General features: G+C 70.9%; 2 protein-coding genes across 3 annotated transcripts; one reads left to right on the forward strand and one right to left on the reverse strand.

Annotated features, from left to right (window-relative positions):
* Positions 1–235: 235 nt before the first annotated feature.
* LOC141736781 (glycoprotein-N-acetylgalactosamine 3-beta-galactosyltransferase 1-B-like) lies at positions 236–3,326 on the forward strand. The gene is made up of 3 exons (XM_074571350.1): positions 236–434; positions 1,326–1,990; positions 3,165–3,326. The coding sequence occupies exons 1-3, from the start codon at positions 236–238 to the stop codon at positions 3,324–3,326; spliced, it is 1,026 nt and encodes a 341-aa protein (XP_074427451.1).
* Positions 3,327–6,610: 3,284 nt separating this feature from the next.
* On the reverse strand, positions 6,611–18,046 carry AGAP2 (ArfGAP with GTPase domain, ankyrin repeat and PH domain 2). Of its 2 annotated transcripts, XM_074571351.1 has the most exons (19): positions 17,586–18,046; positions 15,394–15,452; positions 15,225–15,312; positions 14,634–14,719; positions 14,417–14,558; positions 14,197–14,331; positions 13,204–13,325; positions 12,953–13,105; positions 12,192–12,278; positions 12,008–12,112; positions 11,756–11,912; positions 11,557–11,676; positions 10,468–10,614; positions 10,047–10,106; positions 9,613–9,764; positions 9,414–9,504; positions 8,099–8,321; positions 7,750–8,005; positions 6,611–6,878 (listed from the first exon to the last, which is right to left on the reverse strand). In XM_074571351.1, exons 1-19 carry the CDS (start codon positions 17,695–17,697, stop codon positions 6,654–6,656), a joined length of 2,520 nt encoding a protein of 839 aa, XP_074427452.1. In that variant the 5' UTR covers positions 17,698–18,046; the 3' UTR covers positions 6,611–6,653. The 2 variants fall into 2 exon arrangements, with proteins under 2 accessions (XP_074427452.1, XP_074427453.1); XM_074571352.1 differs by lacking the exon at positions 17,586–18,046 and having other exon boundaries at positions 14,417–14,520; positions 15,394–15,443.
* Between the last annotated feature and the right edge of the window lie 3,482 nt (positions 18,047–21,528).

Genomic DNA, 21,528 nt, shown 5'->3' on the forward strand with positions numbered 1-21,528 from the left:
CCCTCAAGGTGTTGTCGAGCCCCCCCCCCCTCACGTGGGTGTCATCACCGCCCCGGGGGGTCCTTCCCCACCCCCCACCCCCCCCCCCCACCGTGGATTTTGCCCTGGGGTTTTCCTGGATGGTGACAACCGATGGGGGACGTCACGGGGGGGGGAGGGAGATGTCACAGTGGGGGGGTCCCCACTGACACACACCCCCCCCCACCCCCCCCTTTTGCCCAGGCCCCACGGCACCATGCTGCTGCCGGGCCTGAGGAGCGGGTGGTTGCCCTTCCACGGGGGGGTCTTGGTGGGCTTCGCCGTCACCTTCCTCCTCCTCCACGGCGTCCCGCTGCTCCCGCCCCCCCTCACCCAGGACCCCCGGGCACCCAGTGACCCCCCCGGGGTGTCCCGCCCCCCCGTGCTCTACGGCGTGGCCCCACCCAGGTCTGCAGGTGGGTGACACCATGGTGGCTGCGGGGGGGGGTGACAACACTGAGCCGCCGGGTGAGGAGCACGGGGGGGTTTGGGGTCCCTGGTGGGGTGGGGGTGGGGGGTGGGGGGGGCTCACCCACAGGGGTGCTCCAATTGGGGGGGGGGGGGGCTGAGGGACACCCCCTGACCATGCTGCGGGTGACGGTGTGGGGTCAACGGGGTGGTCCCCACCGTGGCCAAGGAATGGGGTGGTCCCCGTAGTCCCCATCATGGTCCCCATGGTCCCCATCGTGGCCAAGGAACGGGGTGGTCCCCACGGTCCCCACGGTCCCCACTGTGGCCAAGGAACAGGGTGGTCCCCACCATGGGCAAGGAACAGGGTGGTCCCCATGGTCCCTACCGTGGCCAAAGAACGGGGTGGTCCCCATGGTCCCCCCCGTGGCCAACAAACGGAGTGGTCAGGGTGGTCCCCGCGGTCCTCACCGTGGCCAACAAATGGGGTGGTCCCCCCCATGGCCCATGAATGTGGGGGTCCCCATGGTCCCCACCCTGGCCAAGGAACAGGGTGGTCCCCACGGTCCCCACTGTGGCCAAGGAACAGGGTGGTCCCCACCGTGGGCAAGGAACAGTGTGGTCCCCATGGTCCCCACCGTGGCCAACAAATGGAGTGGTCGGGGTGGTCAGGGTGGTCCCCATGGTCCCCACTGTGGCCAAGGAACAGGGTGGTCCCCACTGTGGCCAAGGAACAGGGTGGTCCCCACGGTCCCCACCATGGCCAAAGAATGGGGTGGTCCCCCCCGTGGCCAATGAATGCGGGGGTCCCCATGGTCCCCACTGTGGCCAAGGAATGGGGCGGTCCCCACTGTGGCCAACATGGCCCCCCTGTCCCCCCCCCGGCACGGCGGCGGCAGGCGAGGATGCCGAGGAGGCGCGGGCGCTCTACCGGCGGGTGCGTGTCCTGTGCTGGGTGATGACGGGTCCCAGCACCCTGGAGACCAAGGCTCGGCACGTGAGGGCCACCTGGGCGCGTCACTGCAACGTGGCCATCTTCATGAGCTCGCAGCCGGCCCCGGCCTTCCCCGCCGTGGGGCTACCAGTCGGGGAGGGTCGCCACCAGCTCTACTGGAAAACCATCCGCGCCTTCCAGTACGTCCACCAGCATCACCTGGGCCAGGCCGACTGGTTCCTCAAGGCGGACGACGACACCTTCGTGGTGGTGGCCAACCTGCGTTGGCTCCTGGCTGGCCACCCCCCTGAGCGCCCCGTCTACTTCGGCAAACGCTTCAGACCCTTCGCCAAGCAGGGCTACATGAGCGGGGGGGCCGGCTACGTGCTCAGCAAGGAAGCCCTGAGGCGCTTGGTGGCCGCCTGGGCCACCCGCCTCTGCAGCCACACCAGCCCCGTGGAGGACCTGGCCATCGGCCAGTGCCTGGAGAAGGTGGGGGTGGAGGCGGGGGACTCGCGGGACACGGGGGGGCGCGAGACCTTCCACCCCTTCCCCCCCGAGACCCACCTCACCCACAAGTTCTCCCCCAACTTCTGGTACCGGAGCTACTGCTACTACCCCGTGGTGGAGGTAAGGTCACCCCCCCGCCCCCCCCTGGCCGTGGCCACCGGGCATTGTCCTTTCACTTGCCTTCCAGCGCCCCCGGGTTGCCCCTGGGCCCCCCCCCGCAAAGCCACCAGCCCCCTGCCCCACCATGACCGCCCCCCCCGCCCCCCATCCTCCCTTGCCCCCACCTCCCACGGATCAGGGACATCCAATTCCAGCAAAGCTCATTACCAGCGACTAATTAGGGCCGCGCGGGTCCGGCTGGGGTGGGAGGGGGACATGGGGGGGGGTGTTGGGGGGGGGGGGGGGGGGCCTGGCTGTGGCATGTCGTGTCCCCCCCCCGGGACAGAGCTGTGACATCCCCCCCATGCACGGCCGGGGTGTCCCCGGCCCTTTGTGGCCATGGCGTCCCCCCCCCCCCAACCCTTCCATGGCCATGGTGCCCCCCCCCCCCATGCATGGTCATGGTGTGTCCCTGCCTTCCATGTCCAGTGTGTCCCCCCCCCCCCACCCCTTCCATGGCCACGGTGTCCCCACCCCTTCCATGGTGTCCCCCCATGGCCATGGTGTCCCCCCCTTTCCATGGCCATGGTGTCCCCCCTCTTCCATGGTGTCCCCCCCATCCCATGGTGCCCCCCCCCTTCTATGGTGTCCACCCATGGCCACGGTGTCCCCCCCCCCTTCCATGGCCACGGTGTCCCCACCCCTTCCATGGTGTCCCCCCATGGCCATGGTGTCCCCCCCTTTCCATGGCCACGGTGTCCCCCACTTCCACGGTGCCCCCTCCCCTTCCATGGTGTCCCCCCCATCCCATGGTGTCCCCCCCGTCCCATGGTGCCCCCTCCCCTTCCATGGTGTCCCCCCATGGCCACGGTGTCCCCCCCTTTCCATGGCCACGGTGTCCCCCACTTCCATGGTGCCCCCTCCCCTTCCATGGTGTCCCCCCCATCCCATGGTGTCCCCCCCGTCCCATGGTGCCCCCTCCCCTTCCATGGTGTCCCCCCATGGCCACGGCGTGTCCCCCCCTTCCACGACCATGGTCATAGACGCCCGCCCAGAGGCCACAGCGATGGGCTTTGGCGGGGGGGGAGGGGGGATGGCCTCCATCCCGTGGCACCAATAGTGGTGGGGGGGGGGTCCATGGGCTTCCTCCCCGCCCCCCAACACCCCCCCCTCCCCCCCCCGGTCTGTGCCCCAGGGCCCCCAGTGCTGCTCGGACCTGGCCGTGTCCTTCCACTACGTGAGCGGGGAGCAGATGTACGCGCTGGAGTTCCTCACCCACCGCCTGCGCCCCTACGGCTACCGGCCCCGCTACGGGCCCCCCCCGCCCCCCCCGGCCCCCAACGCCACCCTCGCCTAAGCCCGGACACCCCCCACCCCCCCCCCCCCAGCTCACCTGCTCTCGGTGGCCATCGCTGGGGTGTCGGTGGCCACCGGGGCTGGTTTGGGGATCGGGGAAGAGCGGATGGGGATGGTGTGTGTGTCCCCCCCCACCCTCCCCAGGACCGGGATGGGCTGGGGGGGGACACCCCCCCCATGGGTGCTGTCATGTCCCCCCCGCCTCTATCTCAGCCCCCCCCCCGCCCCCGGCCAATTAAAGCCCTTTGCCCACCATGGAGGAGCCGGGTCCTCGTGTGGGTGCCACCGCCGCTGTCACCGGGTGTCCCCCCCCCCCGAGACAGGGACACCCACGTTTTGGGGGGGGTGTTGAAGCTTTCCCTTTTTTTTGGGGGGGATGGGGGGGGAGGGTCCTGGAGGAGGGGGGGGGGGGTACGGCTGCTACTGGCTTCTGCACCAGGCTGGGGGGACAGGGCCCCCCCCCCCCCCCCAGCATCTCACCCCATTACTGTCCCAGGGACCCCAAATGCCCCCCCCACGGGTTCCTGTCCCCCCCCCCCCCAATGTCCCCCCCCACCCCAGCAAGACCCACGTGGCCCTAATTAGTGGCTGGTAATGAGATTTGCTGGGATTGGATGTCCCTGGGGGGGGGGGGGGGGGGGGCGAGGAGGATGGGGGGGTCACAGCGGGACAGGGGGCTGGTGGCTTTGGGGGGGGACCGGGGACCCGGAGGGATTTGGGGGGGGGTCTCAGCAGGACACGGAGGTGGTGGCTTTGGTGGGGTGGGGCAGAGCCATGGGCAGGGGTCCCACTGACGGGGGGGGGGGATGACAGGGTCCCCCGCATGGCCCCGTGGCTCGTGGCCCCGTGGCTTGTGGTCCTGTGGCTTGTAGCCTCATGGCTCGTGGCTCCGTGGCTTGTAGCCCCATGGCTCCTGGTCTCGTGGCCCCGTGGCTTGTGGCCCCACGGCTCATGGCCACATGGCTTGTGACCCCATGGCTCGTGGCCTCGTGGCCCCGTGGCTTGTAGCCCCATGGCTCATGGCCCTATGGCTCGTGGCCCTGTGGCTCTCTGGCCCCATGGTTCATGGCCGCATGGCTTGTGACCCCATGGCTCGTGTCCCTCTGGCTCCATGGCTTGTAGCCCCACGGCTCATGGCCCTATGACTCGTGGCCCTGTGGCTCTGTGGCTTGTGGCCCCATGGCTTGCAGCCCCATGGCTCATGGCCCCGTGGCCCCGTGGCTTGCGACCCCGTGGCTCGTGGCTCATGCCACAACCTGGCCGTCGTGGCCCCGTGGCCCGGCACTGCAGGGTGCTCCCGCCCCATGGCACGACCCCCCCCCGGCCCCGCCGGGGTCCGGACCCCCGACCTCCTCCATCCCCCCCCGGGTCCCCCCCCCATGTCCCCCGTGTCCCCCCCTGCCCCGTGTCCCCCGTGTCTCCGTGTCCTCCGGGTCCCCCCATGTCTCTGTGTCCCCCATGTCCCCAGTGTCCCCCCTGCCCCGTGTCCCCCAAATGTCCCCGTGTCCCCTGTGTCTCCGTGTCCTCCGTGTCCCCCATGTCCCCCCAGCTCCCCATGTCCCCCCATGTCCCCATGTCCCCGTGTCCCCCGTGTCCCCGTGTCCCCCATGTCCCCCGTGTCCCCCCCACCCCGTGTCCCCATGTCCCCCATGTCCCCCCATGTCCCCATGTCTCCCGTGTTCCCCCATGTCCCCGTGTCCCCCGTGTCCCCCCCTCCCGGTGTCCCCCATGTCCCCAGTGTCCCCCATGTCCCCCCCCAGCCCCGTGTCCCCCATGTCTCCCGTGTCCCCCCATGTCCCCGTGTTCCCCATGTCCCCGTGTCCCCCCCGCCCTGTGTCCCCCGTGTCCCCCGGTATGTCCCCATGTCCCCATGTCTCCCGTGTTCCGCCATGTCCCTGCGTCCCCCCTGTCCCCCGTGTCCCCCCCAGCCCCGTGTTCCCCCATGTCCCCGTGTCCCCCATGTCCCCCGTGTCCCCCCCCGCCCCGTGTCCCCCCCCCAGGAAGGAGCCCCCAGGGTCACAGCGCCAAATCCGACATTGTTACGTACTTACAGTGACAACCCGAGAGAGGAAAACGCTGTACACGGCCCGGACCCCCCCCCGGCCCCGCCCGGACACCCCCCCCCGCCCGGGGACCCCGGCTCAGCCCCCCCCGCCGCTGCCGTGGCACCACGGGGCGCGGGGGGGGGGGGGGCGTCACAGCGAGGGGGTGCCCCTACATTCATGGGGGGGGTCCCAGGGGATGGGGTGGGGGGGGGTGTGTGTCCCCCCCCAAGGCCCATGGCGAGAGGTGGGGGGGGTCCCACCGGCGGGTCCCGCCCCCCCCGGCCGGGCACCGCAGCGGGGGGGGGCTGGCTCTATCCTAACGCTGAACGAAGCAATAAATTAAAGAGGTTCCCAAGGGGACACCGAGAAAAAGGGGGGGGGGGGGACAAACGGGGGGGGGGGGGGTCAGGCCACGGCGGGGGGGGGGGTCGGGTGTACAAAAGGTTGTTGTAGAAAAGGATGGGGGGGGGCGGTGGGGTCTGCTCTGCTCCTGCCGTGGGGTGGCACGGCCCGGGGGGGGGGCACGGGGAGGGTGGCATGGCCGGGGGGGGGGCAGAGAGGGGGGTGACATGGCCGGGGGCGGGGGGGGGGCAGAGAGGGAGGTGACATGGCTGGGGGGGGGGCATAGAGGGAGGTGGCACGACCCGGAGTGGGGGGGGGCACGGGGAGGGTGGCATGGGGGGGGGGGGGGCAGAGAGGGGGGGTGACATGGCTGGGTGGGGTGACATGGGGAGGGTGACATGGCCGGGGGGGGGGCAGAGAGGGGGGTGGCATGGCGGGGTTGGGGGGGGGGGGGGTATGATGGGGTACTGTGAGCAGGGTGTCACTTGAGGGGGGGGGGGCAGGGGGGGTGTGCACCCATGCCAGGGGAGGGGGTGACACGGGCGTGGGGGGGTGACACGGGCAGGGAGGGGGTGACACGGGCGGGAGTGTCCCCAGCCACCCCCGGTGTCCCCACCCCGGCACGGGGAGGGGGCCGCGGCGTCACCGCGAGGCGGTGGGGGGGGGGCACACGCAGGCGTGGGGGTGGCGATGCCACCGCTGTGACACCCCCCCCCCACCACCACCACCCCCCCTGGGGAGGGGACCTGGCTTGGAGGGGGGGGGACGGGGACACACAGGGACAGGCCCAAAGAGACCCCAGCGGGGGCTGAATAATAAATAGAGCATCAAAAATACAAACCGGGGGGGGGGGGGCGACGCCGGGGCCCGGGGGCACCCGTAGTCCTTGGGGGGGGGGTTGGGTGGTGGGCTACCGAGCGGGCAACCGGGCCCCTCGCCGGCTATACCAGGGCGGTGCGGGGCTCGCAGGGCCCCACGCTGGCGCAGCTGCTCTTGCGGCGGATGCCGGGGGTGGCCGAGCCGCCGGGGCCACCTGGGCCACCGGGACCCTCGCCGGGGCAACCGTGTTGGAGCAGGATGTCGGCGCACTCCTGGCTGCCGGCGCGGCGGGCGTAGAAAAGCGCCGTCCGGCCTTGCCCGTCCCGCGCCCGGACGTCGGCGCCGTACTGCGGGCACGGCCCACGCGTCACCGGCCACCGCGGCCGTGACACGGTCCCCGTGGCCGTGCCGTGGCCCCGGTAACTGGGCCGTGTCCCCCCCCACCGTCCCCTGCCCCGGATGTGGCACATTCCCCCGTGGTCACGCCATGTCCCCTGTGGCCACCCCATGGTCCCCACTGGCTGTGCCGTGTCCCCAGTAGCCACCCCGTGTCCCCTCTAGCCACCCCACGGTCCTCACTGGCCACATTGTGGTCCCCCGTGGCCATGCCGTGGCCCCAGTAGCCACCCCATGGTCCCCACGGCCACATCGTGGTCCCCCATGGCCATGCCATGTCCTCCCGTCGATGCGCCACGTCCCCCATGGCCACCCCATGAGTCTCATGGCCACTCCACAGCTCCCATGGCCATGCTATGTCCCCAGTAGCCATCCCACAGTCCCCATGGCCATGCCGTGTCCCCAACAGCCACTCCATGGTCCCCAATAGCTACCCCATGGTCCCCATGGCCATGCCGTGTCCCCAGTAGCCATCCCACAGCCCCCATGGCCATGCCGTGTCCCCAACAGCCACCCCATGGTCCCCATGGCCATGCTGTGTCCCCTGTAGCCACCCCATTGCCCCGTGGCCATGCCATCTCCCCCCATAGCCACACCGTGGTCCCCACGGCCATGATCTCTCCCCCGGACCATGCCACAGACCCCGTGACCACCCCACGTCCCCCATGGCCGTGTCCTTGTCCCCTGACCACCCCGTCTCCTCCCTGGCTGTGCCCTCACCCCCACAACCATTCCATGTGCCCCCGTGGCCACCCCATGCCCCCCGCCAGCCTTGCCACGTCCCCCCCCCTCCCACCCCCTTCGCCCCCTGCCCGGACGTACCCACACCAGCAGCTGGGTGATGACCACGAGGGCCAGGTCACAAGCCACGTGCAGCGCCGTGCGCCGGTCCTTGTCACCGGCGGTGACGTTGAGCTGCTCCTTCTTGCTGTGGGCCAGGAGCAGCAGCACCGTCTCCAGGTCCTTCTCCTGCACCGCGCACAGGAGCCGCTCCCCCAGCGGCGCCTCGGCCGGCGGCAGCGGCGCCAGGAAGAGCCGCTGCTCGTATTTGGCCCGAATCCACGACTCCCGCTCCTCCCTGGAAGGGGGGGGGAAACGGGGACGAGCGGCGTCACCGCGTGGCACCGAGGAGGTGACGCGGTGGGAGGGGACGGGACACACGGACACCCACCGGGACGACTCGTGGGTGGGTTTGCAGCGGCCCTGGGGGTTCTTCTCCCAGATGCTGTTGGCGGTGGCGTTGCCGATGGAGGTCAAGACCAGCGTCAGCTCCCGGGGCCAGTCGTCCAGGTCGAGGGAGCGGACGCGGGAGAGGTGGGTGCCCAGGTTGCGGTGGATCCCGGAGCACTCGATGCAGATCAGGGCCCCCAGGTTCAGGCTGGCCCAGGTGGGGTCTGGGGAGGGGAAGGGGGCGGGGAGGGGGGGGATGCGCAGAGACCGTTGGCACCGCGCCGGGGGCGTCGGGTGGCCCATGGCACCGCCTGGCCCACGGCACGGCCCGGCCCGTGGCAGCGCGTGGCCATTGCACGGCCCACGGCACCCCTTGGCTTGTGGCACCCCATGGTGCGTGGCACGGCGTGACCCGTGGCACCACGTGGCCTGTGCCACCACATAGTCTATGGTGTTTCCTAGCCCAGGGCATTGGGTAGCCCATGGCAGCGCGTGGCCATTGCACGGCCCGTGGGACCCCTTGGCTTGTGGCACCCCACGGTGCGTGGCACGGCGTGACCCATGGCACCATGTGGCCCGTGGCATCACATGGCACATGGTCCTTCCTAGTCCAGGGCATTGCCCGTGGCATTAGACGGCCCATGGTGCTTCCTTGCCCAGCTTATTGGGTGGCCCATGGCATCATGTCACCCCATAGCACCATCCGGCCTGTGGCAACCCAGGGCCCGTAGCCCTGCATGCCCCATGGCACCAAGCGACCGATGGCCCCACGTGGGCCATGACACTGTGTGACCAATGGCCCCCACATGGGCCATTCCTCCACATGGCCAATGGCCCCATGCAACCAATGGCCCCACATGGTCCATGGCACCGGGTGACTAATGACCCTCCATGGCCCGTGGCCACATGTGGACCATGGCACTGGGTGACTAGTGACCCTCCATGGCCCGTGGCCCCATGTGGACCATGGCACCATGCAACCAATGGCCCCACATGGCCCGTGGCCCCACATGGCCCATGGCACCGGGTGACTAATGACCCTCTGTGGCCTGTGGCCCCACCTGGACCATGGCACTGGGTGACTAATGACCCTCCATGGCTCGTGGCCACATGTGGACCATGGCACCAGGTGACTAGTGACCCTCCATGGCCCGTGGCCACATGTGGACCATAGCACCATGCAACCAATGGACTGTGGCGCTGGGTGATTAATGGCCCCCCACGGCCCCACGTGGACCATGTCACCACACAACCGATGGCCCCCCATGACACGCGCCCCCCCCCCCCCCCCCCCAGCCGCCCCCCAGGAGACTCACTGGGCGCCCCACAGTCCACGCAGAGCGAGTTGCCCCGGGCGTTGCGGATGGCCTGGATGGCCACGGCTTCGCTCTGGCTGTCCATGCGAGCCTGGAGGGGGGCAGAGGAGACAGGGCCGGAGGGGGGGGTTGAGCAGGGCAGGGGGGGGGGACGGTGGCACCATGGTCCCCCCGCCAAGGGCCGCCCGTGGGGTCCTACCTTGTTCTTGCTGCTCTCGCAGCACTGCAGGCTGGCCAGGATCTGGCTCTCGATGGCCTGCACCCAGGCGTCGCGCTCCTCGAAGCTGCCGGCCTCGAAGTGCCACGTCTGGCCCGTGCTGGACACGATGATGAACTCGAAGTTCTCCTCCTCTGCGGGACCAGAGACACCCCCCACCCCCCCCCAAAACCCAGCGGGCGGTGGGACGGGGGGAGCCGGGTGGCGTGGCAGAGTCCCCCCGGCTGCGGGGCTGCCCCACACCCGCGTCCCCCTCCGTGTCCCCAAAGGGGTGCCCACCCCGGTGGCTCCCCCCCCTCCTCCCGCCCCCGCCCTCCCGCTGCCGGGGACGCCGGGGGATGCGCTGGCGGCAGGCGAGGATGGGACACAGCCACATGCATGAGTGGAGCAAGGCCACGCGCCACGCGCCGCGTTACCTGTTTTATAAATATTTCTTAAACTACCAAAGCTTTTTAATTTCCACATTTTGCGCTTGGCTGCGGAGGGTCCGGGGCAGCGAGAGCAGAGAGAGGAAAGGGGGAGAGAGAGTCACGGGAGGACCCCGCAAAGCCCCGGGGAGGGGGGACACAGGGGACGGCGCCGGGGGTGCGGGGGGGGGTGGCAGGCGGTGGCAGAGCGAGGAGGGAGGGGGACAGGCGTGGGCAGGGCAGCGGTGGCCGAGCGTGGCAACGCGGGGGGGGGTGGAAGGGCAGGATGGGTCCCAGCTCCTCCATTCACCAGAGCCCCGTGGCATCCTGGGGTGTCGTCCCCGTGGGGTGCGGCGGCGTTGTCCCCACGGCTCCGTGGCCACCGTCCACGTGTGACGGGGGCTCGGGGCACCGTCCCCGCGGCTCTCACCTTCCGCCTGCCCGGCCGAACCCTCCGTCTTGGACGGCGTCATCAGCTTCTTCCGCCGGTGCTTCTTCCTGTCCATCATGGGCGACGGCGGCGGGTCCTTGCCCGAGCTGCCGGGGCTGGAGACGGCCTCGAAGGCGGGGGGGCCATCTGCCGAGAGACCAGCGTGCTGGGCTGCTGGGGGCCACCGGGCTCACCAGGGCCACTACGCTCACCAGGGTCACCTGGGCCACCAAGTCCATCAGGGCCATTGGAGCCACCAGAGTCACCAGGGCCACCAGTGCCACAGGGCTCATTGGTGACATTGGGGCTACCAGGGTCACCAAGTCAACCAGGGCCACTGGGCTCACTAGGGCCGCCGGGACCACCAGTGTCACCGAGACCACCAGGGTCACCAGGTTCCCTGATGCCACTGGGCTCACCAGGGTCACTGGGGCCATTGGGCTCACTGGTGTCACCAGGGCCTTTGGAGCCACCAGGGTCACCAAATCCACCAGTGCCACTGGCCCCAGGGTCACCAGGCTCACAAAGGCCACTGGGTTCAGTGGGGTCACTAGGACCACCAATGCCACCGGGCTCACCGGGGTCACCGGGGCCACCGGGATCACTAAATCCACCAGCGTCACTGAGGCCACTGGGCACACCGGGGCCACCAAGTTCATTGCGGTCTCCAGGATCACCAGGGCCACCAAAGGCCACCGGGTGCCCAGTCGCACTAGGGGTCCCCAGGCTTACCGGGGCCACCAGGTTCAGGGTGGCCTCCAAGATCACCATGGCCACCAAGGGCCACCAAGTCCCCAGCCTCACCAGGGGCCACTGGGTTCAATGTGGCCTCCAGGATCACCGAGGGCCACCGGGTCCCCAGGCTCACCAGGGGCCACCAAGCTTACCAGGGGCCACCAGGTTCAGCGTGGCCTCCAGGATCACCAGGGCCACCACGGGCCGCCAGGTCCCCAGCCTCACCAGGGTCCCCCAGGCTCACCGGGGACCGCCGGGCTCAGTGGGGCCACCACGGGCAAAGTCCCCGTCTCTGTCCCGGGGAGGTGGCCGGGTCCACGAGCGTGAGAGGTGACGGGGGACGGTGACACTCACCGGAGCCGGAGAGCTTGGCGCTGGAGGCGGAGGCGCAGCGCTGCAGGGCCCGCTCGCCCTTGCCCGTCCCCTTCATCCCCGGCTCCGGGGGGAGGCTGAGCCCCACGGGGGAGGTGCCGGCTGCGGGTGGGGAAGGACCGGTGACACCGGTGTCCCCTCAGACACCACCACTGCCACCGCCACCGCGGCTGGTACTCACCACCGCCCTCGGCCGCCGTCCCCACGTCTTTCACCAGCCCGTTGATGCTGGCGGAGGGGCCGCAGGCGGAGATGGCGCGGGGCGGGCGCTTGCCAGGGACCTTGACGGTGGTCCGGAGAAGGTCCATCTCCTTCCCGTGGGTGCTGTGGATGTAATCCTGCCGCGGGGACAGGCCGGGGGGGGCTGAGACTCAGGGCTCCATCCCCCCCGCCGTGGCCTTGGGGACAGGGTGGGGACAGGGACGTCGCTCACGTTGATGCTGGGGTGGTAGAAGAGGAGCCCGTTGCTGGACAAGGTGACGTATTTCTTCTTCCACTCCTTGTTGAGGGAGTTGCCGCTGCGCTTCAGCAGGAAGCTCTGGGGACAAAGGGAGGGTGAGGGGGACAGGGAGGGGACATCTGGGGACCTCGGCGCGTCCCTCCACCGCCCCACCCACCTGCTTGATGGGGATGGCGCGGCCGCTGCCCGCCACCTCCCCCCGGCTGTCCAGGCTCCGCTTCTCCGAGTCGCTGCCCCGGCGCGTCTGCGGGGACAGGGGACACCGTCAGTGGGATGCGTGACACCGCCGGGGCCACCCGGGGTGCCATATCCCCCCGCCACTGCAGCCCCTGGGGTGCCCCACATGTCCCCCACTGCCAGAGCACCGCGGTGGGTGCCATGTGTGTCCCCCATCACCACTCCGCCGGGGGGGGACCCTGGGCGCCATGTATGCCCCTGTGCCACCACGGGTCCCCCTGTGCCACCACCGCCTTGTCCAGGGGACAACCTGGGTGCCACTTGCTGCCACCACCCTGCTAGGGTGCCATGTGCCCCCCTTATGCCACTGCCACCCTACCAGGGGGACAGCTCAGATGCCACGTGTCCCCTGCTGCCACCACCGTGCTGTGACACCCCAGGAACTGGGTACTCCCCGCTGTCAGGTAGACACCCCAGGTGCCATGTGCCTCTCGCTGCCACCACCCTGCCAGGGGGACACCGTGAGTGCCACATGCCCCCTCTATGCCACCACCCCCCTGACAGGGGGATATGCCAGGTGCCACACGTCCCCAGGTGCCACGTGTCCCCTGACGCCACCACCATTCAGGGGGACACCCCGGGTGCCACACGCCCCCCTCGATGCCACCACCCCCCTGCCAGGAAGACACCCCGGGTGCCACGTGTCCCCTGCTGCCGCCGGGGGGGTCCCGGCACACTCACGGCGAAGAGGCTGGTGCGGCGCTTGGCCCCGCGGTGCAGGGAGCTGGGGGTGCCCAGGGGGGCCGGGGTCTCGCTCCGCAGCTCCCGATGGCTGACGTTGGGGGTGGACGGCAGCGAGGACGAGTAGTCGCTGGTGTGGCCACCGTTGCTGGCCTGGGGTGGGACACGGGGTCAGCAGCCGCGTCCCGTGGCCGGGGGGGACGGGCGAGGGAGGGCAGCGCCCGGCCGGGGTTGGGGGGAGCAGGGGGTACCTGGCCGGGGTGGATGCCCCCCACGGGGGTGGATGCAGCCGAGTGGCTGGGGGTGCTGGGCAGAGACTTGCAGGACGCCATGAGCTGCTGCTGCTTCTTCAGGGCCACCACCTTCTGGGCCACTGTGCCAGGAGCCTCACGTCAGGCAGGTCACGCTGCTGAGACACACCCCCCCCCCCGCCCAGCCGCGGTCCCCATCCCACCTCAGCCACCTTCCACTGTCCCCATCCCCCCCCCAGACATTGGCCACAGTCCCCAGCCTACCCAGCCACGACTCCTGTGCCACCCTGGCCATTGGCCACAGTCCCAGCCTGCCTGGTCACCAGCACCCAACCACCCCAGCCACTGGCCACAGTCCCCGTCCCATCCTGACCACTGGCCTTGGTCCCCGTCCCACCCCAGCCACGGTCCCCATCCACCCCAGCCACTGGCCACGGTCCCCATCCCACCCGGTCACGGTCCCCATCCCACCCTGGCAACTGTCCACGGTCCCTGTCCCACCGCGTCCGTGGTCCCCAACCCACCAGGACACGGGTCCCGTCCCACCCCAGCCGTGGTCCCCATCCCACCCTGGCCACAGCGTCCATCCCACCCAACCACGATCTCCAGCCCACATTGGTCCCTGTCCTACCTGGAGACCGGCCCTCACCCCACCCTGGTCACTGGCCACTGTCCCCATCCCACCCCGGCCACTGGCCACTGTCCCGCTCCCACCCTGGTCGCTGTCCATGGTCCTTGTCCCACCCTGGTCGCTGTCCATGGTCCTTGTCCCACCCTGTCCATTGTCCCCCTCCCACCCGGCCATGGCTCCTGTGCCACCCTGGCCACAATTCCCATCCCACCCAGCCACGATCGCCATCCCACCACCGGCCACGGTCCCTGTCCTACCTGGTCACCAGCCCCCAACCCCCCTCTGCCACCAGCCACGCTCCCCGTCCTACCACCAGCACCCTTCCACCACGCTGGCGGAGCCCGGCCCCCCGGGACACCCACCCTCAGTGAAGACCCGGTCGACGTTGAGGCCGTAGGTGGCACAGGTCTCGTAGTAGAGGCACCTCTTCATGTCCCCACAGAGCGCCTGGGCCCGGGCGTCCTCGATCACCCGGGGGTTGGAGGAGCTGATCTTGTCTGGGGGGAGCAGGGCAGTGAGGCGGGCGGTCGTCCCCTCCCCGTCCCCATCCCCGAGGGGGCTGGTCCCACGTCCTCAGCTCACCCTGGGTGCCCACCAGCGCCAGGGCCACCTCGCTGGCACCCTGGTAGCTGCTGAGCAGCGCGTGCAGCTGCGTCACCTCCTCGAAGCTGCTCTCGTTCTCCAGGCTGAAGACGAAGATGACGGCGTCCGCCCAGCTGGCAAACTGGGGGGGACGCGGACGGGGGTCAGGGCTCGGCGCCGGCTGGCACGGCCCCCCCGGCCCCCAGCCCCCACTTACCTTGGCATCTGGGGCGCCTCCTTCCTCCCGGATGAGCAGGAGGTGGCTCTGGCCATCGACCATCACCTCGCGCTTGAACTGACCACCTGGAGCCAGGAGGAGGAAAGGGGGAAGCCCTGGGGCTGTGTCTGGCCCCATGACCTTGGACGTCCCATGGCCATGCCCAGCACGGTGACCGTGTCCATCCCATGGCCCTGACTGTCCCCATGGCTTTGTCCATCCCATGGCCATGCCAAGCGCCATGACCTTGTCAATCTCCGTGGCCTTGACTGTCCCCATGGCCTTGTCCATCCCCATGGCTGTGCGCAACCCTATGGCTTGTCCATCCCCATGGCCTTGTCCATCCCCATGGCTGCGCCCAACCCTATGGCTTGTCCATCCCCATGGCCATGTCCATCCCCACGGCTGTGCCCAACCCTATGCCTTCTCCATCCCCATGGCCTTGTCCATCCCATGGCCATGCCCAGCCCCATGGCCATGCCCATCCCCATGGCCTTGTCCATCCCCATGGCCATGCCCGTCCCCATGGCCATGCCCAACCCTATGGCCATGCCAAGCCCCACGGCCACGTCCATATCCATGGTCACTCACTCTCGGTGGGCTCCAGGCCCACGTAGGAGCCAGTGAGGAAGCGGTGGACGAGCGCAGACTTCCCGCTCTTGCTGCTGCCCAGGACGCCCTGGGGAGGGGGCAGAGGGGGGGTCAGTGTGGCCGAGGATGGGAGGACACGGAGCAGGGACACGGGGGACACAGTACCCACCAGGCGGATCTCGGGGACGGAGCGGCCCAGGGTCCATTCCTGGCTGTTCACCAAGGCCTCTGCAGGGAGGAGAGGGGTGAGATGGCGCCCAGGCACCCCCCGGCACCCCCCGGCACCCCAGCCCGGGGAGGGGCACGGCCGCCCCCAGCCCTGCGGCAGCACCACCGGCAGCATTCTGCGTAGGCGGCCACGAGCCGTCACCAAGCAACGGCACCGCACCGAGCCTGGCGGGGGTGGCGGGAGGGACGCGGTGACTTGACGTGGTGCCGGGACGTGGTGCCATGGGGCCCTCGCCCACCGTGGGCACGAGGATCCGGTGGACATGCGAACATGGTGGGCACGAGGATGAAGGGTGGCAGGAGGACGTGGTGTGACACAGGGACGTGATGGGAACCAGGACACGATGGGCATGGGGTCACGACAGGCTCCAGGACGCGGTGGTGGCACGAGGACACCATGGGCACCAGGACGTGGCATGGTGGGAGAATGTGGCATGGCACGGCAGGGGGACACGATGGATTCCAGGACACGACGGGCACAAGGACACGGCGTGGCACACGACGGGGACAAGGATGCGATGAACGTGGCGCACGGCGACATGGCAGGCACGAGGATGCAGTGTTGGCACAAGAACGCGGCGCGGTACAGGGACGCGACGGGCACCAGGACACGACGGGCACCAGGGCACGGCGTGGCACGAGGACGCGGCGTGGGACATGGCGGGCACGAGGGTGCGATGGAGGTGGCACACGAGAAGACGGCAGGCAGGAGGACACAGCGTGGCATGAGGACGTGGTGTGACACGGAGACGTGATGGGCACCGGGACGTGGCGTGACACGAGGACGTGGCGTGGCACGAGGACGTGGTGTGACGCGCGATGGGCACGAGGGCGCGAGGGAGGTGGCGCACGAGACCATGGAGGGCACCAGCGCGTGTGGGGCACCAGGACGTGGCGTGGCACAAGCACCCAGCGTGACACAAGCACAAGGACGTGGCGTGGCACAAGGACATTGCCCACGCCCCCCCCGGCCCCGCACACCCCCAGCCCCTCACCCCCCCCCCTCGCACCACAGAAAGGGGAAACTGAGGCAGAGCGGAGGCAGCGGGTCCGTCCCCCTCCCGCGCCTCAGTTTCCCCAGTGCCACATGCAGAGCTGCCCCTCTTCCCCCCCCCCCAGGGTGCGCGGCAGGCGAGGGGTTAATGCCACCGCCTGTCACCCCGCACATCGTCACTGAGCTGCCACCCACGGGTGTCCCCGCTGCCACCCCCGGGTCCCCGGCAGGCTCTGCCCACGCACCCCCCCCTCCACGGCATCGCGGGGGGTCGGGGATGGGAGTCGGGGCCGGGGGGGGGGACGACGACATGGAGGGACACGGAGGGACGGAGACGGGGTGGCCGTGGGGCAGCCGGACAGACGGCCATGGGGCGAGCGGGACAGAAGGACGGACGGATGCGTGACGCAGGGATGGCGATGGCGGAGGGACGGCGGGATGGACCCACGGGTGAGGGCTCGGCCCCTGAGCCCCACGGACCCCCCCCCCCCGCGACGGGGAAACTGAGGCACGGGACGCACACACCACCCCCCCCATCGCCTGGAGACCCCCACGTCGGCTGCCCCACGGGACCCCCAGGTTGGGGACGGGCTGCCTGGGTCCCCCCACGTAGGGGGTGGCCTGGTGGGTCGCAAATCCTCAACCAGCCCCCCCCGGCCCCGACATGCTCCAACACCTACTGATTCCCACACCCCCCCCCAAAACCGTGGGGCGCAGATGGGTCCTTCTGCCCCACACCGCTCACAGCCCCACACAGGCACCCAGGAGCATCCCCCCCACCCCGGCCCCCCCCGCCATCCCAGCCTCCCCATGCCAACACCCTGTTACCCCCCCCAACACACACACCAATAGCCACGGGGAAACTGAGGCACGGCACAGGCGGGGGTGCCCCCGTCCCCCCCCCCCCCATCCCTCCTGCACCCAGGTCGCCCCACGAAGCTGGGGAAACTGAGGCAGGGCCACGGCCGGGGGTGTTCCCCCCCTCTCCCCCCCAACCCTCCTGCGCCGGGGAAACTGAGGCACAGCCACGGCGGACCCCGGCATCCGTGGGGGGTGTGTGTGTGTCCCCCCACCGACACTGTGTCTGTGTGTCCGTCCCCCCCCCCCCCCCCCAACCCCCGACTCCCCCGGGTACTCACTGGGGGGGGCGCCTCTGCCCAGGTCGGTGCTGAGCAGGGCCCAGGGGGGCGCGGGGTGGGTGGGGGTGGCCGCCGGGCTCTTGGCGAAGATCCCGCTGATGAACTTGAGCATCTTGCGGTCGCGGGTGGAGGCTCGTCCCCCTCGCGCCCCGTTTCAAGCCCGTTTCGGCGGGGGGGGGGTGGGGGGGGTTAGGGTGGGGGGTCGGGGAGGGGGAGAGAGCGGGGGCCGGCGCCAAACCCCCCGGCCCCGGGTGCAAATCGCTGTTATCCAGGGTCTTGCTTTTGCCTTTGCGGGGGGAGAGCCGAGCCCTCGCCGGCGGCCGGGGCCCCCCCCTCGGCACCCGCTTTGCCCCCGGCTTTGGGGCGCCCTTTGCCCTCCCCCTCGGGCCAGGAGAGGCGGCTACTGGTCATTTTGGGGTGCCCTTGCCCGCCTTGGCCTCGGAGCCCACCTTGGCCCCGCTGGTGGTCACCGGTCACCGTCTTGAAGGGTTTGGTGCTGGCCAAGCGCAGGCGGCGGGCGCCGGCGGCGGGGTGGGGGGACGACACCCCCGGGGTGGGGTGTGGGGGGGGTCTGCCCCCCTCCGGCCCCCCCTCGGGCTGACCCCAACTGGCCTGGGCCAGCAGCGGGCGGCGGGGGGTCGCCGAGGGGTGGGGGCCCTCCGGGGGCGCCCCATCGCCTTCCTCCAAGGTGCCCTTGGCCCCCCGGGCTTCGCGTTTGGGGGGGACGGCGGGGGGGGGCAGCGAGGCCGGGTCGGGTTTGGGGGGGACGGCGGGGGGGGGTAACGAGGCCGGGTCGGGTTTGGGGGGGACGGCGGGGGGGGGCGGCGGCGGCGGCGGCGGCGGAGTTGGGGGGGGTAAAGAGGCCGGGTCGGGTTTGGGGGGGACGGCGGGGGGGGGTAAAGAAGCCGGGGGGGGTTTGGGGGGCAGAGCGGGGGGCGTGGAGGCGGGCGAGCGGGGGCGGGGGGCTCCGTGGCCGGCTCGGGTTTGGGCGAGCCGGGGGGCGAGTTGGGGGGGAGTTGGGGGGGCTGCCGGGGGGCAGCGGGGGGTGGGGGGGGGCGGGGGGGGGGCCGGAGCCGACGGTACTTATCCAAAGAGCGTCCTGGCGCTGGAAAAGCCGCTCCGGCCTCTTGGATTTGCCGCCTCCGCCGCCGCCGCCGCCGCCGCCACCGGGATCTTCGGGACCGGGAGGTTCCGGCGGCGGAACGGGGTGGGGGGGTCCATGGCTACCTCCCCCCCCTCCCGCCCCCCCCACCCCCCCCCTCCCCCCGCCTCCCCCGGGGTTGCCACCGATTCGAGCTTGACCAGGGTGAGGGAGATGAGGTAGGTGGTCCGGCGCTGGAGGCCGGTGGTCCTGCTCATGGGTGCGGGCAGGGCAACCCCCCCCCTGCACCCCCCCCCCGCGTCTCCCCGCCGCCGCCAAACAGCCCCCTCCCTTCCCCCCCCCCCGCCCCCGCCCCACACGCACCTTCTCCTTCTCTCGGGGAGGGGTCCCCCCCACCCCCCCTCACCACCACGTTTCCCACCCGGTTCCCCCCCGCCCCCCCCCCCCGCTCCCTTTTTTTCCGCCTCCCCGGTCGGCTCCGCGGCCGCCGGTGCCGGGAGGATGCTCGGCGCCGTCCCCACCCCCGGCCCTGCCCCCCCCCCCCCCCACCTCCTTCTCTTCCCCCCCCCCAACCCCCCCCCCCCCCGAAGCCTTTCCCCGCTCGCCCGCCCCCGGAGGGGTTGGCACCGCCGTCGCCCCCCCCCCCCCCCCCCCCCAACTTCCCAAATTCACCAAACCCCCCCCACCCTTCCCCTCCTCGGGGGGGGCCGCCCAGCGCCCCCCCCACCTCCACTCACCCCCCCCCACTCACCCCCCCACCCCGGGTTAGTGACGGGGGGGTGCATCCTGGGGGGGGGCTCCCCCCCCCTCCCCCAGCGACCGAGATGTGGGGGGGGGATGGAGCGGGGGGGGTTATAGGGCTGAGGGGGGAGTGATGGGGCGGGGGGTGGATGGGATGGGGGGATTTGGGGGGGAGTGAGGGGTCTATGGGGCTGGGGGGGTTATAAGGCCGGGGGGGGCGGAGATGGGGGGAGCGATGGGGCGGGCGTGGATGGGATGGGGGTGATGGGGCTGAGGGTATCGGGGGGAGTGAGGGGTCTATGGGGCTGGGGGGGTCGTTATAGGGCTGGAATAATAGGGGGTGGGAATGGGGGACTATCGGGGGGGGGAGCGAGGGGTCTATGGGGCTGGGGGGGGGTTATGGCGGGGGGGGGTGAAGAGAGAGGGGTTAATGGGGAGGGACAGGGAGGGGCTGGGGGGGTTACGGGCCGCGGGGGTGAGGGAGGGGTCCGGGGGGGGCTATGGGGGGGGGGCTGGGAGAGTTATGGGGCGGGGGGGGCCATGCCCAGGACCCCCCGGGGCTCACGGCTTCGTCCTTGGCGGCGGCGGCGGCGGCGGCGGCGTGGGGGGGGACACACACACGACACCGGGTCCCGGGGGGGTTGTTGGGGGTCCCTGGGTGTCCGGGGGGGGGGGGCGGCGGCGGGGTCTCGGCGGGGGGGGGGGCCCTGGGCGGCGGGGCCGGGGGGCCGGGGCCGCCGCTCTCCGCCATTCGCCGCTCCGGGGCCGGGCCGGGGGCGGGGGCGCTACCGGGCAGGCGCGAACGGCCCCCCCCCCCCCCCCCCCCCATCTCCCTCCGGCCTCCCCCTCCCTCTCATCTCCCCACATCTCCCCACATCTCCCCACATCCCTCCCTGCATCCCTCCCTCCCTCCCTCCATCGCCCTCCATCCATGGGGGGGCTGTGAGGGGCCATGGGGTGCCAACAGGAGGCTGTGGGGTGCCACGGGGGTCCCTGGGGGCTGTGCGGAGCTATGGGGGGGGGGGGGGGGCTGTGGGGAGCTATGTGGGGGGGGGGAAACCCGTGACACGGGGCAGGCCCCAGCCGCCCGTTTTCCCGTTTTTCCGGCATTTTTAGCAGCGGCGCAGAAATCCTCCGCATCCCGTTGCCATGGCAACAGCGGGGCTGGCGATGGGGGGGGGGAGGACACGACACGACACGACACGACACCAGCCGGTGGCACCGGACCAGGCCATCACCGCCACCTCCCCGGCCTGTGTGTGTCCCCCCCCGCCACCAACGTGACCCCCCCCCCCCCCCGGCCCTGGCGACGCACGCTGCCACGCCGCGGGGACGGGACACAGGGACGGGGACAGGGCTTGGGGACAGGGACAGGACACAGGGACGGGGACAGGGCTTGGGGATGGGATTCGGGGATAGGACATGGGGATGGGGACAGGCATGGAGACAGGGACAAGGCTTGGGGACAGGACACGGGGACGGGAACAGGGTTTGGGGACAGGAAAAGGACACAGGGATGGGATACGGGGATGGGGAGAGGGTTTGGGGACAGGGACAGGACATGGGGACAGGACACGGGGACAGGACACGGGGACAGGGCTCAGGGATAGGGACATGGTGGACAGGGACAGGGTTTGGGGACAGGGCTTGGGGACAGGACATGGGGACGGGACATGGGGATGGGGACAGGGTTTGGGGACAGGACACAGGGACAGAGACAGGGCTCAGGGACGGGACACAGGGACAGACACGGTGCCAAAAGGACAGAGGTGGCACCTGGGGACGGGACAGAGGGACGGGACAGGGTTTGGGGACAGGGACAGGACATGGGGATGGAGACGGGACACGGGGATGGGGAACAGGACACGGGGACAGGCATGGAGACAGGGACAGGGCTTGGGGACAGGACACGGGGACGGGGACAGGGTTTGGGGACAGGAAAAGGGCACAGGGATGGGATACGGGGATGGGGAGAGGGTTTGGGGACAGGGACAGGACATGGGGACGGGACACGGGGACAGGGCTCGAGGGATGGGACATGGGGACAGGGACAGGGTTGGGGGACAGGGTTTGGGGACAGGACATGGGGACGGGACATGG

The sequence above is a fragment of the Larus michahellis genome, unplaced genomic scaffold, assembly GCF_964199755.1.
Source record: "Larus michahellis unplaced genomic scaffold, bLarMic1.1 SCAFFOLD_542, whole genome shotgun sequence".
In the NCBI taxonomy this organism is placed as follows: Eukaryota; Metazoa; Chordata; class Aves; order Charadriiformes; family Laridae; genus Larus; species Larus michahellis.